The sequence below is a fragment of the Cnephaeus nilssonii genome (assembly GCF_951640355.1).
Source record: "Cnephaeus nilssonii genome assembly, chromosome: 18".
In the NCBI taxonomy this organism is placed as follows: domain Eukaryota; kingdom Metazoa; phylum Chordata; class Mammalia; order Chiroptera; family Vespertilionidae; genus Cnephaeus; species Cnephaeus nilssonii.
The window spans coordinates 44,783,024-44,796,667 of NC_137089.1; the positions used below are offsets into that span (position 1 = coordinate 44,783,024).

Sequence of the window (13,644 nt, forward strand, 5' to 3'; positions counted from 1 at the left end):
GCGAGAGAGATCCAGAAGGCCGGGGAACATTCTGGGTGTTTCTGGGAGGGGACAACTCCTGCTCCCTGGAAGGCGGAAGACTGGGTACCCCTTGGCCCGAGGACTTAGGGATGAGGCCCCCCAACTGCCCCTGTGAGCCGTGTGGGGCCGGTGGACACTGCAGCCAGCAGAGACGGGGCAGGCCGGGCGTCCCGGGATCGAGGTGACCAGGGCAGTTCCGTGCTGAGTCACGGCCAGGCCGACGCTCCCAGAGCGTCCGGAGCAGGTGCAGTTGGCCTCAAGGGGGAGGCCCCTGCGCCGGCCGGGTTCCTAGGAGAGTGCGGTGAGCAGCCCCCCACTCCTCCCCACCCACTCGCAGTGGATAAGCAGTATGAGCGAGAAATGAAGCTTTGTAGTCCAAGCACTGAGACTGGGGGTGTTTGTTACTGCACCAGGACCCAGCTTCGCTGACAGATACGGCCGTGGGCGCCGGGGCTGGGCATTCCCTGGTGGGACTGGATTCCCAAGGGTCCTCAGCCTTGGGCCCTCGTCCCGACAGTATGCCCACCAGGAGACCAGGCGGGTTTTACTCACCAGGCGAGGAGGTGGCTGGAGGCCAGAGCACGTCCTTTTCCAAGTTCCCAGTCCTCCCAAACCCACCTGTAGCTCCGCTCGGGCTAGTCACCGCTGCACCTGCCCGGCAGCCTGCTCGCTGGGGGCCGTCCTGAGACACCCGCCCGCAGTCTCTGCTGGGAGTGAAATTAAACAGCAGCAATGGGCTGCCCACCGTGTCCCAGGCACAGCAACAGGCGGACACCCCGACTCACAGGTGTCCTGGAGAACCCCCGTCAGCTGCAGGTGACTCCCACGTGAGCCAGCACCATGCAACATGAGGAGAGAAATCTGTGAGCACCTAAATCAATAAAAACGTATTTAAAAAAATTAAAAGCCTATAAAATCTAAAAGCCTCTTTTACACACTCTCCCAACAGATGACTTGTAAAGGGGTAGGAGGCTCAGAGAGGTGAACGGCAAAAATCCAAGAAACGGAACACAATAGAAAGAACCCGGGAGATAAGCCATTTTTATAAAACAAAGCATCATGTTTGATTCGCTCTATTTCATGGTAAGCAGTGGATTCTCTCTGAAGTAAAGGACAGTTAACATGGGGCCAGATGTCTTTTGAAAAAATATTTTTATTGATTTCAGAGAGGGAGAGATAGAAACATCAATGATGAAAGAGAATCACTGATCAGCTGCCTCCTGCACACCCCACACTGGGGATCAAGCCTGCAACCCAGGCACGTGCCCCTGACTGGAATCAAACCCGAGACCCTTCAGTCTGCAGGCTGACGCTCCATCCACTGAGCCAAACCAGCTAGGGCCAGATGTTTTGTTTTTAAGCAGAGATTTGCATCTGTGTATGGAACTGGTTTTCAAAGGAGCAGAAGTGGTCTTTGATCTTTCGGAACCACTTGTCTTCAAATTCTTCCGAAGATGCAATCACCAAGGCGGCCAGGGCTGCAGGGCCCACACACTTCACCTCGCTGTGAACCTCGTCTTTTATTTTTTCTGGAACGATATCCTCTCCCATAACCTGCAGGAGGGGGAAAAAAAAAACAGTAAAAGGGGCACTCGCTGTGGTGTGCAGGACCACGCCAGTCTGTGGCGTAAAGGATTTCATACAAGCAGGACTCCTTCAGCAGCGCGGGGACGATTCCAACCGTTCCAGCGTATGGAAAAGATGTCTGATCAGAAGCGCGAGCTGAGGACCCATGGGTAAAACATCACCCCGTGTTTCCAGACTCATCCTTCCCCGAGCGAACAGTCGCAGAAGTGCTCGTGTGGCAGCGGAACTGGTCAAGACACAGGAAGCCGAGTCACCTCCTCACAGCTGAGGGCATCTTCTCTTGGCACAAATGCAACTGCGAGGGACCCTATCTCCTTGTAAAATGACTGAAGAGCAGGGCTTGGGCAGGATATAACTCAATCCTTCCAGAAATGGTACCACAGCAACCTCCGAGATTTAAGAAGCAGGCTGGCCCTCTGAAGGCACAATACTGCCCCCTACTGGTCAGAATCAGGTTCAGATTCTGCATTAGTTTCTCTTTGATAAAACACCAGGAAGATTAAGACATGTTCTTGCTTGGGGGGGGGGGGGGGGGGGCGGCCGCAGAGCGGGAGGACAGGACAGGTTGAGGGGGAATAAAGAGCTATCTATTCAAGCCATCATTCCATCTGAGCTCAGATGAGGGAGAAGCTGCCACAGAACAGGACACACTGTGAAAGGTGCCTAGATGTGATTTCAGCTGGGTCTTTGAGGACAGGAACAGCAAGGAGGTGGAGATGGGAAACCCATAGCAGGTTTGTTAGATACAGGCAGATCAGTCTAGTAGAGGCAAAGACTTGGGTAAGGAATTACTAGGTCAGAAGTTTGGGGTCACTCTCTGGAAGGCCGTGGACATCACTATCAAGGCTGTAAACTAGACCTGATACATTTTCGTTTTAAGCAAGCAGGTAATATGGTCAAAGCAATATTTGTTTTTTCAATTTTATTTTTCAATTATACTTGACATTCAACACTATTTTATACTCATTTCGGGTGTACAGCATAGTGGTTAGACAATTACATAATTTATGAAGTGATCCCCAATAAGTCTAGTACCCACCTGGCACCATACGTAGCTCTTGCAATATTATTGACTATATTTCCTGTGCTGTACTTCACAAACCAGTGACTATTCTGTAACTACCATTCTGTACTCCTCAATCCCTCCCCCCTTTCACCCAGTCCTCCAAGCACTGTTTTAAGATGAACTCAGCAGCAACGTTCAAGACAGATCTGAGGGGAGAAGGTAAGGAAGCAAGGAGAGATGAGCCCGGAGGTCGCTGTGAGAGTCCACCGTGAGTCGGTAAGGACTGCGGCTGGTGGTGAAGAGAAATGAAAGGGGGCCCTGAAGAAAGGGTGGGCTTGGTGCCTGGCTACAGGTGAGAGCAGAGGATGAGGTTGTGAGGTTCCAGGTCTGGATAAACCAAGAATGACAGACAGGGTCAATGGAAAAAATTAAGTCTAAGGAAGAGATGGTTCTCTCCAACTCCCCTGTGCTTCCTCTTCGTATGCCGGGCACTGGTACTCCGTATACCGGGCACTGGTACTCCGTATTCCAGGCACTGGTACTCCGTATGCCGGGCACTGGTACTCCGTATGCCAGGCACTGGTGAAAGGTGGAAGTGTTTTGGTGAGCACTTCCATTTTAGACATTCTGTAGCTGAAGTGACAGCAGAATAATCAATAATCATCTCCGATTAACCGCTCAGTAGGTAATTACTCTGAGATGTGAGACAAGCGTTCCAGAGCAGGGAGCAGAGACCCAGGCTGGAGGGTCAGCAGCCCAGAGGCGACCACTGAGCTGTGGTGAGGTTATGAGGTTATGACCGCTGGGGGAGGAAGGCAGAGGGACCGGAGAACCTCGGAGAATGCAACACTTAGGCCTCGGAGGAAGCTAGTGGTGTCTCAAGAGGCAGAGGGACAGTAAGAAATACAGGAGAAAAGCGGAGTGCAGCCGCTCAGAGCAAAGGGAAGAGGAAACAAAAAGTGACTGGCCCACTGCTACGTACATACCTATGGAAATCAGACCAAGGAAAGGCTGCGGTCGGCTCAGAGAGACAGGCTGTCTGGGCATGGCTGTGGGCTCAAGGGAAAGAGCCCAGAGAAGGGGAAGGTTGAAAAAGGCTCAGAGACAAGACAGGAGGGTGTGATCCCAGAACAGGGAAAAGGAGTCAAGTGAGAGCTTAGTTTGGGGAAGGGAGGAAGGAGCCAGGCAATTTGCTGTAAGCATTTTTTTAAAAATATATTTTTATTGATTTCAGAGAGGAAGGGAGAGGGAGAGAGAGATAGAAACATCAATGATGAGAGAGAATCATCGATTGGCTGCCTCCTGCATGCCTCTACTGAGGATCAAGCCCACAACCCAGGCATGTGCCCTTGACGGGAATCAAACCCAGGACCCTTCAGTCCACAGGCCGATGCTCTACCCACTGAGCAAAACGAGCCAGGGCATGTAGTAAACATTTCTTAAAAGCATGACATTAGGATGTATACGGACAGGGTTATTCTCATGGGAAAAGTCCCTGGGCCGTCAAGTTTCAATTATATACAAAGAGGAGTCACGTAAGTACATGGATAATCTCCAAATGCCATCTGAAGACATTTCAACAGCATATAATTTTGTTTGTTTGTTAATCCTCACCCGAGGATATTTTTCCATTGATTTTTAGAGAGAATAGAAGGGAGGGGTAGAGACAGAGAGAAACATTGATGTGAGAGAGACTCATCGATTGGTTGTGAGCCTGCAACCAAAGTAAGTGCCCTTGACCAGAATTGAACTTGGGACCCTTCAGTCCACAGGCCGACACTCCATCCACTGAGCCAAACCGTCTAGGGCCAGCATATTTTTTAAAAGCTAATAAAGGTTTAAAAAGATTGTCATCTGAATGTCTCCATAACATCAAAGCAGTAACGGGTGGGGCAGACAGACAATGGACTTGCAACTGGACGGGTTCCAGCGCGGCTCTGCCCCTTAAATCCTGACCTTGGCAAGTCACAGCGTCTCTGCGCCTCACTCAGCCCCACCTGCCCCGCAGGCTGTTCTGAGGATGAATGAAGGAGAAAACACAGAGTCCTGCACAAATGTCAACATTCATTCCTCCCCCACTCAGCACTCAGCAGCCAGCTGCTGCGCATGCTGGTGCCCAGGCAGCAGGCATGGCAAGCAGCAACCTCGAATGAACAGAGCCCCTGCTCCAGCCGCTGCGGCAGGAGGACGAGGAAGAGGCGCTTTCGGGATGAAGTGACCCGAGGCACGTAAAGGCAGGACACGCAAGTCCTTTGGAGGATGAGATCTGACCTCGTTTTTGAGAAAAGGGCGTGGGCGCCAGGAAAAATATCCATGGTGCCTCACTTCACATAAATCCCAGGGGGTCACTCACCTCGGTGATCAGCTGCAGAGTGTCTTCTTTGAAGCCAAAGCCTTTCATTTTATCTTCAATTTCCTGCTGGGTCCTGAGGTTCCTCTCCAAAGCAAACGATGTCTGCTGAGACTGGGTGAGCTGAAGCAAAAGCCTGAAAAACACAAACGTCCGGACATGCAGGCTCCAGAAAGAAAGCAATGAGGTGTCCACATAGAGCACAGGGTTCGGCTGGATGGGAGTCCCGCTGGGCTCAGCTGCAGGCGCTCACCTCATCCGCATCCCTAAAGCTTCTTATCCTGAACAAAGGGCCCAGGATAGTCGTCTATCTGGAGAGTCGTCTTCTGGAAAATGCATTGGCCAAGCTTCTCAAAGAAACTCTTAGACAGCAAGCTCTCAGAGGGCGGCCTGCAGAAGTCACGTGATCAAAAGCACACGTGCCATGGAGTGAAAAGGACAGGCCTCCCGTCAAAGGCTCCGCCCCAGAATCCTGGGATGTGTTCCTCTGCGATCAGTGCTCTGTGACCCTCCAGGGCCCTGAGCTCACAGCAGTCCGACCTCAAGGACTAATTAGACTCTCCAGCTCACTGCCATTTCCCGAAGCAGGCCCAAATCGCTGAGGACTCCCGATGACCACTTTGCAACTGCCTCCCCACGAACTCCCGCATCATGATCAAAGCCTGGTCTCCTGGCTCCCCCTCCCTCCTGCCCCCTCATGTAGCCCCTTTGTTGCTTATGAAATACTGACTGTGCAGACACCACACACTCCTGTAGGCCCTGGGAGACAGGCTCCAGCTTCATGGGAAGGAAGAAGAGAGATCACAAACAAGACAATCTCAGGTAGTGATGAGGGCTATGAAAAGGAATCCAAGAGAGGGTGGATGCAGTGTCTACTTTGATGGGACAGCGGAGGAGGCTCCTCTGAGACACCCCAAGCCAAGACCTACAGGACGAGGAGCCAGCCACACGACCATCTGGGGAAAGAGGGTTGCCGAGGGGAAGGGGCTCTGTCACAAGAACTAACTCGATGTGTGTGCAAATCGCGAAGATCCCTGTAGGCAGAACACAGCCGGGAAGAGAGACTGCGGTAAACACGGAGAAAAGGAGAGGGAGGGCAGCTCCCGGCAGCCCTCGCAGGGGTGGAGAGAAACGTGGAGTTTGTGTAAGTGCGAGGGGAAGTCCCTGGGGAGCTCATGACAGATCCTGGCCCAATGCACACCCACCTGTTTTCATCTGACCTGTCTGCATGACCTTCCTGGCCTCTGGAAGCACTTGCGTCCAGACCACAGGAAATATCTCAAAAACATATACCAAGTCTAGCCTGGAACTTTTTGAAACTTAAAATTAGCAAAAGGACACCTTTACTCTGAGCTTAGCATCCTGCACATTGCTTAATGCACTGTCCGTTTACCTGGTCCGTATAAAGGAGGCGCACGCTTTCACCCGAGCCTCCAGCGACAAAGAGTCCCGAAAGTTCTTCGGAGCTTCCTCCTTCTTCCGGCTGTTACTGCTGCTCGTTTCCACAGAAAACACGGAGCTCTCGGGCAACGTCTCAGGGAAACACACACGACCATCTTTCCCTGCGTGTGGGCAGGCGGAGGTGACAGTTCTGTCACTGGGGGGGGAATGGTTCTGTCTGTGAGATGACGCGGACGATGCGGCCAGGTAGGCCTCTGCCAGCCGGCCCCAGCTCCAGGGGCTGAAAGGGTGCAGAGAGACCAGTCTCTGAAGGCAGAAGGCGGTGCGCGGCTCGTCCTGCGAGCTTGAACAAATGGCAAGCTGGAGGCAGAGCACAGTGGTTAAATGGTCTGTGTTCGTTGCTTTCATTTCCTAAGGAGAAAAGAAAGGTCACAAACATTACACTGCAGACCGTTTTCTACGTACAAATGGAGGTTCCTAACCACCCAGCTGTATATGTTATAAACCAGAAGTATCTTTCAGCAGCTACACAAGGAGAGTGAACAAAGTACTTTTCAATAGATCTGTTTGAAACCCTAAACCTAGAGAAATATATGCTACCCAGTAAAGCAAGCACCGATCACTCCCAAGATCCTAATGTCATAACAATAACACAAAGTTCAGCACCAAAGACATCACTGCCAGTTTATCTTCAAGTTTATTATAATCTTTTTTTTAATATATTTTATTGATTTTTTACAGAGAGGAAGGGAGAGGAATAGAGAGTTAGAAACATCGATGAGGGAGAAACATCAATTAGCTGCCTCCTGCACACCTCCTACTGGGGATGTGCCCGCAACCAAGGTACATGCCTTTGACCGGAATCGAACCTGGGACCCTTTAGTCTACAGGCTGACGCTCTATCCACTGAGCCAAACCGGTTAGGGCTATTATAATATTTATTGCCTTCAGCCACACAGCTAAGAGACCCAAGCCAACTTTTTGATACCCTAGGGCCGTGGTCGGCAAACTGCGGCTCGTGAGCCACATGCGGCTCTTTGGCCCCTTGAGTGTGTCTCTTCCACAAAATACCACGTGCGGGTGCGCACATACAGTGTGATTGAAACTTCGTGGCCCCTCCTAGGAATATATCCTAAGAAACTAGAAACACCAATCAGAAAGGATATATGCACCCCTATGTTCATAGCAGCACAATTCACCATAGCTAAGATTTGGAAACAGCCTAGGTGCCCGTCAGCAGATGACTGGATCAGAAAACTGTGGTACATCTACACAATGGAATACTATGCTGCCATAAAAAAGAAGGAATTCTCATCATTTGCAGCAACCTGGATGGAATTGGAGAATATTATACTAAGTGAAATAAGCCAGTCAATGAAAGAAAAATACCACATGATCTCACTCATTTATGGATAATAAAGAACATTATAAACTGATGAACAAAAAGATAGATACAGAGACAGTAAAGCAACAAACAGACTTTCAAATTACAGGGGGAAAGTTAGGGAGGGGGGGGGAGATAAGAAATCAAACGAAGGACTTGTATGCATGCATATAAGCATAAACAATGGACGCAAAACTCTGGGGGGTGAGGGCAAGTGTGGGTGTGGGGTGGGGGGGGTAATGGTAAGATATGTACACATATAATACCTCAATAAAAAATTAAAAATAAATAAATAAATAAAAAGTAAAAAAAAAAAAAAAAAAAGAAACTTCGTGGCCCATGCGCAGAAGTCAGTTTTCGGCTCTCAAAAGAAATTTCAGTCGTTGTAATGTTGATATTTGGCTCTGTTGACTAATGAGTTTGCCGACCACTGCCCTAGGCTAACGGTTCCATTTTATTAGTAAGATTCCAGGCTTTCTAAAAATCCAAATGGTCATTTCCTTGAGGATTCGAATGAACTCTATGTCCAATGTTCCTTGGCTTAGATCTTAAGCAGGACAGCCCTGAAGCTCATGCTGCATCGTAATTGAGTCCAAATGCCTTCCCTGCTCTGACCAAGGCCAGTGTTTTTGGCTCCAGGGGGTTGCTTGGTTTCCTTCTGATCAGAAAATCCTTTGCGGTCTCCTCAGCAGAGCCACCACCGCTTGCCTAACTTGCCATATGGCAAAAGCCCTGCGGGTTTCAGAAAACAAACCTTCTTTTCTAAGTTCAAGCCTGGAGAGCAGACAGCAGACTAAATGGCCTTTCAGTTGATTTTAAGTCACAGGAAAACCTGGCTGTCTAGTATGCAAATCAAGCGGCCACAGAAAACTGCACTGAGTGAAACTACCCAGGCTGCTGCCGAAGACCTGGCGCTCCAGGGAGCGGAAGCTTGGGAGGCCTCTCAGCAGTCACGTACTGAGTGAAAAGATGGAGAGAAAGCCCACACAACCGACCTGGTCACACTGTGTCTTCCAAGCACAGAACCTGCCTGGTGTTACTATTACCCTTGTTGAGTGTTCTGTCCTTCCCGACAGTCCAGGAAGTCCTAGAGGGTTTCCGTTCAAGGCTGAACCCCGAGCACAGAGCACAGCACTTCAGACACAACAGATGCTTAATAACTGCTGAGTCATACCTCCTCGTGCCCTTCATGTACAATAAGGCAAGTACTGTGACTGGACCGCCTGAACCAAATACTATCGTTCTACAACCACTCTGTGGGCCTTTACTCTGTGTAAAAACATTTTCATATTGAGAAAGCAAGTGTGTGTTGGGGTAGAGGTTGTTACATACAAACTACGATTTTGATGGGAGGGTTCTGACAGCATCACTAGTAAATAACTCTGTGGATGTTAAATTCCATGTAGATGACTTGGTGTGATTTTTCCAGAATATGCACCTCCTCTGTGATGCGATGATGACCAGTTAATATTTACTGAGTGCCTACCATGTGCCAGGCGTAGCTCATTTAAGTGCTTGACTCACTTAATCCTCATGACAATCCCTTAGAACAGCTTTTATTTTCATCCCCATTTTATAGATGAGGCCAATGAGTCACATCAAAGAAGTTAGATCACCTGCATGACCTCACACACGAGGAAGTAGCAGAGCCAGGCAGTCACACTAGGAATAAAGAATAAAGCCACAGAAGAGCTGACGCGTTAGCTGGCTTAGGGTTCTCCCACTGGACTCCCGATGAGCAATGCATGTGCAGGGGATAGACATCCTTATCTGTCTCCTCAGCACTAACCCAGAACTGGGCACACGTGGGATTGACATGTCAGTGGAGAACATAAATGAAAAAGAGAGTCCTTTACTGTCAGAAAGCAATTTCTTTACACAGTTCATCACACACCACTATGAGATGTTTAAATTGTTTAAGAAATAGGTTCTTGTAACAATATGCATCCAATTAACCCACAATCACTAGAGGGGAGAAAAAGAAAGGGAAAAAATGCAGCTATTTTCCATGTTCTGAAGACAATCACCCCAAGGTTTCCTCTCACTGCAAGAGGTGGAGATCCTATGCGATGAACCACTCAGCAAGCAAATTTAGGGATTCCCCTTAGTTAACCAGAAAGAGGACAGTTCAGATTCACGCACACTCAAGGCTGACCTTGGTCGACTAGGTGCACAGGGGTCAAGATCAGTGACATGCGCCTCAGTAATTCCCTTTGAGGAAGAACACTGGCCATCTATAAACTAGGACTGTTTACTTGAGATCAACCCCCTATAAAATTTACACAAATAACCAGAAGTAAACCATAGATGCCTTAACCTGAAAACAAAAACAAGCAGAATGTAGAATTCAAAGAGTTGCTTTTCTTTATCCCTTAAAAAAATTCTGCAAATTCCATTTAAGAAAAAAAGGATTTTTTTTTTCCAAATTAGCAATAATTGCACCTCGGATAAACCTCATTGGCTACAATATTGCCACTGCGCAAAGCTAAAAAGAAGGATTATTAAAGCTTGGCGTACTATGATCTTTAGTCATTTTTTGGTAAATCCCCCCCTTTACAAAAGTAATACATGTTCATTGTAGAAATTTTGAAAAATAAAACCTAAAGAAGGAAACAGATCACTGATAATCCTTCCATCAGTATTTTCTCCCAACAAGAGTAAAATCTTTGCAAATCAGATTTTCAGGCAATGAAGAATTTTTATCATAATCAAGAAAAAACATAACAAGAAAATGATTATGTCCAGAGCTCCAAAATGTTCATCATCATAGAGTTCTCACATCATTGGCAATTTTCTTCTGCTCCTCCAAACCCACAGATCTTGCTGTGAGCAAGAAGCTGGTTTTTGTTTTGTTTCAGAAAATATTCAACCATCTTAGGAAAACAAGTGGAAATAAGCAATGACACCACTCACCAAGTTCGTAGCAATTGCCAGTGCTTCTGCATGCCTTCCGAGGTGAGCGAGACACCGAGCCTGGCCTTCCTGGACATCCCTTTTCATAGCAACATTTGTAGGTGGTAACTTATCAGAGATACTGGAATATTCCTGCAGTGCTTTCTGGCAATTATTTGTTCAGTTGAGGAAATGAAGAGAGGGATGAGAAGAAAAGCGGAAAACACAGAAGAAAGGACTCAGTTATAGGGATGATTTTTTTCTAGGCAGAAGGTAATGTCATAACTGACCCCAACAATGAACTAAGGAAGACTTGAGGATTACAGTCAGTAGTATTCTTCTAAAAGGCAGAGAATAAATGGCTGGAGAATAAAATCACTACTACCATGGAAAACAACGTAGTATAGTAAGAAGAACATTCTGGAGCCAAATAGACCAGGGTTTGAATGTTGGTTCTGCCACTAACTTGCTATATAACCTTTTCATCAGCACAATAACAACAGGACTCTAATGAGGATGAAATGAGATCTACATGTAAAGCTGGTACTTAGCTGTTGGTAGTTAGTTTCTCCCTTTTCTTACACACTTTGGGGTGCTTTGCTTCTGGGGCACTAAGAGGGGTCTGTGATAGAGGCTCCCACATAATGAGGAGATACAGAGCATGGGGAATCCGAATTACAAGGATCCCCAAAAGATTCCTATACTGGAGTTACAAGAAACAAAACTAATGATATAGAACCTCATAGAAAAGGACAGATCAGCCCTAGCCAGTTTGGCTCAGTGGATAGAGCATTGGCCTGTGGACTGAAGGGTCTTGGGTTCGATTCAGGTCAAGGGCACATGCCCAGTTGTGGGCTTGATCCCCAGTAGGGGATGTGCAGGAGGCAGCTGATCAATGATTCTATCTCATCATTGATGTTTCTGCCTCTCTCCCTCTCCTTTTCTATGTGAAATCAATAAAAATATATTTTTTAAAAAAACAAAAAAGGACAGACCATGAACACAGACAATAAGGTGCTGAAGGCCTGGGGTGGGGAGTAGGGTGGGGAGTGGCAGGTTGGGGGGCGGTCAATGGGGGGAGGTACATATGTAATTCTTTCAACAATAAAGAATTATTAAAAAAAGAAAAGGACAGAGACTTGGGGTTCTAAGATTACAAACACATATCACAAAAGATTAAATTCATCTTCACAAACAACACTCCTAATTTAGCCTGTTATTGAACTATGCCCTAACTTATGGAACAAGAGCCCATTTCAAGTAGTGTGACCTTATACATGTGGAATTCTACCTGGTACTCCTGCCGCCGGTAGGCCAGGTCCCCTCTGAATTTCTTGACCGTTAGAGCTTCCACGTCATCACTGCTTTCCGTTTCCCCATAAAACCACTAGAAATTGTGAAAAGAGGGTATTACAGAGAACGAAGCTGTGCTTTTCCAACTCATACTCAGAAGCAATTTTCCATAACTAAACGATTAAGTCTCAAAAAAGACCTACTTCTTCGGGATGAGACTCAGAGGAAGACATCCTGGCGTAGAAGAGTGACGATTTTAATGATGTCCCCTTTTCCCCCCTCACAGACGCCCCCCCCCCGGCCCAGTTTTTATGAAAATAATCATAATTAATAAACATGCCAATAATATAATGCCTCTCAACGTTGAAAGGCATTAATGAAGCGCCCACTGCCAGGTGATCGTTTAGCATTCAGGGTCTAAAAGAGCTTTATGGGACACTGGCAGGTGTTCTGCGTTTTAATAGAAGCTAAGAGGGGCGGGGTGGTGGTGGAAGGAGTCAAAGACAAAAATTTGGGGCTGGAAAGGGAAATCAGAAAACACTTCTTGGCCCGGCCGGCGTGGCTCAGTGGTTGGCGTGGACCTAGGAGCCAGGCGGTCAGGGTTCCATTCCCGGTCAGGGCACGAGCCCCGGTTGTGGGCTGATCCCCAGGGTGGGGCGTGCAGGAGGCAGCCGACCCATGATTCTCTCTCGTCGTTGATGTCTCTCTCTCTCTCTCTCTCTCTCTCTCTCTCTCTCTCTCTCTCTCTCTCTCTCTCTCTCTCTCTCCCCCTCTCTAAAATAATGTTTAAAAATATGAGAAAACACTTCTTGAAGGAGACAGCGTTTAAGATGTGACCTGAGAAATGGATACAACTGAGGGATTCTGACCGTCAGAGCGAGATTAACGCGGGCAGGGAGGGGACATCGCTGACCGAGGAAGGCTCGTCGGGGGGTGGAGGACGTCGCCGTCGGGGGGCGGACCACGCTAAGGTCTGGGCAGTGGGCGGCGGCTGGATCTGTGGGGGCGCTGAGGCCCGGCTGCAGTCGGTGCAGGCATGGCCCGTGGGGGTCCGCAGAGTTGACAGCTGGGTGGGGGAGACCAGGACGTCACAGCGAGACCCGCCAAACGCCTGCGGCCAGTTCATCGCGACCGCGCGGGGGTTCCCTTGCACCCTCCGACCCTCGCGGTGGTTAGAGATAACGGGAGGCCCGGTGGGCCCCGGTGCCGGGACCCGCGGAAGCCAGGGCCCGGGGGCCAGGCGAGGACGGGGGGCCGGGACGTGGAGAAGAGGCCCCGCCCTCTCACCTGCGGCTCGCAGAGCTTGGCGCGGTAGGACGCGGGCGGTCCCGGGCGCCGCTCCCGCCTCTCTTCGAACACCGAGTCCTCGAACTCGCCGCCCAGCAACCAGCACCCGGTCTCCATCGCGCGCCCACGGAGGGGGCATCGAGAGGAGGCGGTGCCTAGAGCGGCGCCCAAGTGCGGGCTAACGCGAAGGGGCGGGGCCGCCAAGGCCCAGAGCGCAGCATCCTGGGATTTGTAGTCTCTGGAAGCCCACTGCAGGGTGGGAGTCGTTGTTGAGCTGAGATTTTTATCTGACTCACAAACTGACCGAACTCGGGGACAGAGTTGGACTTCTCGGTCTCAGGAGATGGGCAGAGCGTTCCTTATATGTTCGCATCAAAAAGCACCAGCCCCAGGTGAATATAATAGAATCAGGGACATAGAAAG

General features: G+C 49.0%; 1 protein-coding gene across 1 annotated transcript; it reads right to left on the reverse strand.

Moving 5' to 3' along the window:
- Positions 1-1,053: 1,053 nt before the first annotated feature.
- LOC307113935 (uncharacterized protein C8orf76-like) lies at positions 1,054-13,367 on the reverse strand. The gene is made up of 6 exons (XM_079795963.1): positions 13,222-13,367; positions 11,933-12,028; positions 10,663-10,806; positions 6,358-6,776; positions 4,968-5,100; positions 1,054-1,575 (listed from the first exon to the last, which is right to left on the reverse strand). Exons 1-6 carry the CDS (start codon positions 13,336-13,338, stop codon positions 1,378-1,380), a joined length of 1,107 nt encoding a protein of 368 aa, XP_079652089.1. The 5' UTR covers positions 13,339-13,367; the 3' UTR covers positions 1,054-1,377.
- Between the last annotated feature and the right edge of the window lie 277 nt (positions 13,368-13,644).